Source organism: Neomonachus schauinslandi, chromosome 16, assembly GCF_002201575.2.
Source record: "Neomonachus schauinslandi chromosome 16, ASM220157v2, whole genome shotgun sequence".
Classification (NCBI taxonomy): Eukaryota; Metazoa; Chordata; class Mammalia; order Carnivora; family Phocidae; genus Neomonachus; species Neomonachus schauinslandi.
Window position 1 is genome coordinate 1,917,893 of NC_058418.1, and position 4,378 is coordinate 1,922,270.

The window sequence follows — 4,378 nt, forward strand, 5'->3', positions numbered from 1 at the left end:
AGAGAATGAGAGACAGAGAGCATGAGAGGGGAGAGGGTGAGAGGGAGAAGCAGACTCCCCGCTGAGCAGGGAGCCCGATGCGGGACTCGATCCCGGGACTCCAGGATCATGACCTGAGCCGAAGGCAGTCGCTTAACCAACTGAGCCACCCAGGCGCCCCAAAATTTTACCTTTTCATATACAAATGTCAGGCCTCCATGTAAGTATAAAGAGATGTAATTAATTCTTTTTTTAAAAAAAAAGCTTCATAAGATTTCACAATAACTAAAAGGTGAAAACAACCTAGATATCCATCAATTGATTAATGGGTAAATAAAAAATCGTATATCCATACAATGGAATATTATTCGGCCATAAAAAGGAATGAAGTACTGATATGTGCTACATCATGCATACGCCTCAAAAATATTACACTAAGTGAAAGAAGCCACAGAAAAGGCCACATATTATATGATTTCATTTATACGAAATGTCCAAAACAGGCAAATCCATAGAGACAAAGAAGATTTGCAGTTTCTTAAGGCTGGCCGGCCGGGTTTGGGGAGTGACTTCTAATGTGTATGGGTTTTCTTGGTAGTGATGAAAACATTCTGGAATTAGATTGTGGTGATGGGTGCATAGCTTTGTGAATATACTAAAACCTGATGAATTGCACATTTTAAAGGGTGAAGTGTATGGCATGTGAATTATATCTCAATAAAAATGAAAAGTATTGATAACCTGAGATCTCCTCATGCCCTGGTCAGCTTGTCAGCTTCAGGACCAGTATAGGGTTCTACGAAATGCTGCCTGGACTTCCCTGTTCCGTAGGCAGTAGATGACTGGGTTGCACATGGGCATGACCTCTGTGTAGATGACTGACAGCACCTTGTTGAGGTCCATGGCTTCTATGCGGCTGGGACGGGCATAGATGAAGAGAGTGGCTGAGTAGAAGATGCCCACCACCACCAGGTGGGAGGCACAGGTGGAGAGGACTTTGTGACGGGCAGCGGCTGATGGCATGCGGAGCACAGCCCTCCCGATGGCCACATAGGAGGCTATGGCCACAAGGAGGGAGCCCCAGAGGATGATGATGGCAGAGATGAAGTCCACCAGCTCGGTCAGGGCCACATGGGTGCAGGACAGGTTGAGCAGAGGGGAGACATCACAGAAGAAGTGGTTGAGGACATTGGGGCTGCAGTAGAACAGGCTGGCAATGCATGCTGTTTTGATCACCGAGACCAGCAGCCCCCCAAGCCAGGAGGACAAGGCCAAGCCCAGGCAGACCTGAGGCCTCATGAGCAGTGGGTAGTGGAGTGGGCAGCAGATGGCCACATAGCAGTCATAGGCCATGGAGGCCAGGAGGGTGCACTCCGTGCAGATGAGGGAGATGAAGAAGAAGAGCTGGGTCATGCAGGCTGTGAAGGACACATGGCAGGGTCCAGTCCTCAGCCCCACGAGTAGTCTGGGCATGGTCACTGACAGGTAGCACATCTCTAGGCAGCTGAGGTTGCCCAGGAAGAAGTACATGGGCTTGCGGAGCTCGTTGTGACTGCAGATGAGGTAGATGATGAGCGTGTTCTCCAGGAGGGCCAGCAGGTAGAGGGTCAGGAAGACGGCAAACAGGACATCCCTTATGTCTAGCCTGGTGGACAAACCCAGCAAGACAAACTCCTGAACTTTGGTCATGTTGCCTGACTCCAGGGACCTCTCCATCTAAGTGGAGAAAGAAATAAGTTAGCGGAGACCATGATCCAGGCAGGAGTAAATGGTAAAAGAGGAAGCATCAGGGGCCCCGAGAGCCACTGTACATGCTGTAGGTTAACTGTTGTCGGGAAGACTGGTGGGCTGGAACGTTGCAAAACTGGAATCGAAAGTCTTCCACCTGTACTTAGCAAATCTGTGATCTTCGGCAAGACAACCTTTATGAGCCTCAGTTATCTTGTCTGTAAAATGGAGGTGAGAGCTATGATTGTTCTTTGTTTTCTTTTGATGACCTTAAGTGGTCTTTTCTTTTTTTTTTTTTTTTAAAGATTTTATTTATTTATTTGAGAGAGAGAGAATGAGAGAGAGAGAACACCTGAGAGGGGATAGGGTCAGAGGACGAAGCAGACTCCCTGCCGAGCAGGAAGCCTGATGCGGGACTCGATCCAGGGACTCCAGGATCATGACCTGAGCCGAAGGCAGTCGCCCAACCAACTGAGCCACCCAGGCGCCCCCTTAAGTGGTCTTTTCTAGGATGGATTTCTTTCTTTCAAGCCCCACGTTGGGTGTAGAGATCCCTTCAATAAATAAATAAACTTTAAAAATAAAATGTAAATATCTAATCATCAAAAGAAAATCTGATCACGAGAAAAAAATTAAAATCACCAACTGGAAAAATATTCCTGTGATACAAATGAGTAACAAGGGATCCCTATGTAGGATCTACAAAGAAATTGGCCAATTAATATGCAAAATAGTTTTTTTCCATAGAAAATTGGGGAAAAGGCCTGAAAGTATACCTCACCAAAGAATAATTCATCACTCGAAACATGGAAATAGGCTAATCTCATTAGGAGCCAAGGAAATGAAAATTAAAACCAAAATTAGATACCACTTCACATCCATGGAACTGGCACAAATATAAATGTCTGAAAATAGTAAGTTTAATAATGAGAACTTTCCTACACGGTTGCGGGGAGTCTGAATCGTATGCTCACTTCAGAAAACAATTTGGCATAATGTAGTAAGTTTCAAGATGTGACCATGTCCCAGAAATTCTATGTCCAAGCATATATCCAGAGTAAGTACTGTTCACAGCAGCACTGTTTTACCAGTAAAAAGGAAAAAAAAACCCAAAAATGTAAATATGCCATGTCCAGTAGTAGAAATGATAAATAAATCGTGATCTCATTATATAATGGAATACTATTCTTTAATTAAATGAATGAATCAGAACCACATCTAATGTTATGAATAAATCAATCTCAGAAACTTTATATTGGACAAAAAAGGAAAAGTTACATAAGTGTGCAAACAGTTATAATTCCATTTATATAGAATTTAAACTGTGCAAAAATTTTTAAGAAATATAATGTTTAGGGATGCAAAGTCACATGGCAAAATAAAATAGGAGAATAATGAGTCCAAAATTCAGGGAGGATACTTCTTACCAGTGAGGAGTGGTCTAGGAAGAGCACACAGGTACTTCAAGATAAAAGTCATGTTCTTAAAATAGCTAATGAGTACAAGGGAGTCATTGCATCTTTATTTTATTTTATTATTTTATATTTTATGTAAATTCCAATATAGTTAATGTACAGCATTGTATTAGCTTCAGGTGTACAATATAGTGATTTATGGAAACCGCCCAAGTGTCCATCGACTGATGAATGGATAAGGAAGATGTGGTGTATACACACAGTAGAATATTATGCATCCATGAAAAAGAATGAAATCTTGCCATTTGCAACAACACAGATGGAGCTAGAGGGTATAATGCTAAGTGAAATAAGTCTGTCAAAGAAAGACAAAAGGAGCAAAGTTGGTGCTTAAAGCTCTTTTCAGGCCAACTTCTGACTGGGGTGGATGTTCTTAGCTCTGAACAAGGCCACCTGGCCTGTTGGGCTGTTCTTGGTCCTGAACGAGGGCTGAGCCGCTAATATGGCTGGCAGGGTCCCGTCCTTGGTTCTAAATAAAAATGAATTGCTGCCACAACCTTTTTCCATGGACTTCTCTGCTGGATTTCCTTCTCTCTCTGCTCTGCTTTACCCTAGTCCTGCTTCTGCCCTCCTCTTCCCTTCTAACCGCCCCTGATCTTATCTTCGCTTCTTCATGAAGACTTCTTGAGGCTATCTTGCCTCTCTGATAACATTAGGCGCTCTAAAATACCTTTGATTAATCTGACGAAGAATAGGTAAGTATACCTGAAAAGGTGCTGGACTCTCAGGGGATGATTCAAACATTTCCAGCCCATTGCACACACATTTGTTACACCTCAATTGCACCAAGGGCCAGAGATGCCCTTTATGGTTGACTTGGTTTTCACCCCTGCAGAGAAATTTATGACCAGCAGCTTGCTTGCTGTGTATCCACGAGCTAGATACTTAATCTCGCTAAACCTGAGTTAACTATTACAAAGACGGTAACAATATTTCCATCAGGAATGAAGAAGAAACTGTGTAAAGACGGCTTTCATTTATTGCCGCTTTCTATGTACACCCAATCTAGATGCAGGAAAAGAGAGTGCAGTGCCTCTCATGAGTTTTTACCATTATGTGGGTAAGAAATACATTCACGCTGTTACCCATCACAGTGGCGCCCCCCCCCCCCCGCCAAAACACACACACACAGCACAACACAAATAAAACAAATCTAACAAAGAACACTTACCTTTATTCTGTGATTCCCTTTGATA

The 4,378-nt window shown here is 43.2% G+C and overlaps 1 protein-coding gene across 1 annotated transcript; it reads right to left on the reverse strand.

The window, feature by feature from the left end:
* Positions 1-756: 756 nt before the first annotated feature.
* LOC110573740 (olfactory receptor 5) lies at positions 757-1,695 on the reverse strand. The gene has a single exon (XM_021682348.2). It carries the CDS (start codon positions 1,693-1,695, stop codon positions 757-759), a length of 939 nt encoding a protein of 312 aa, XP_021538023.2.
* Between the last annotated feature and the right edge of the window lie 2,683 nt (positions 1,696-4,378).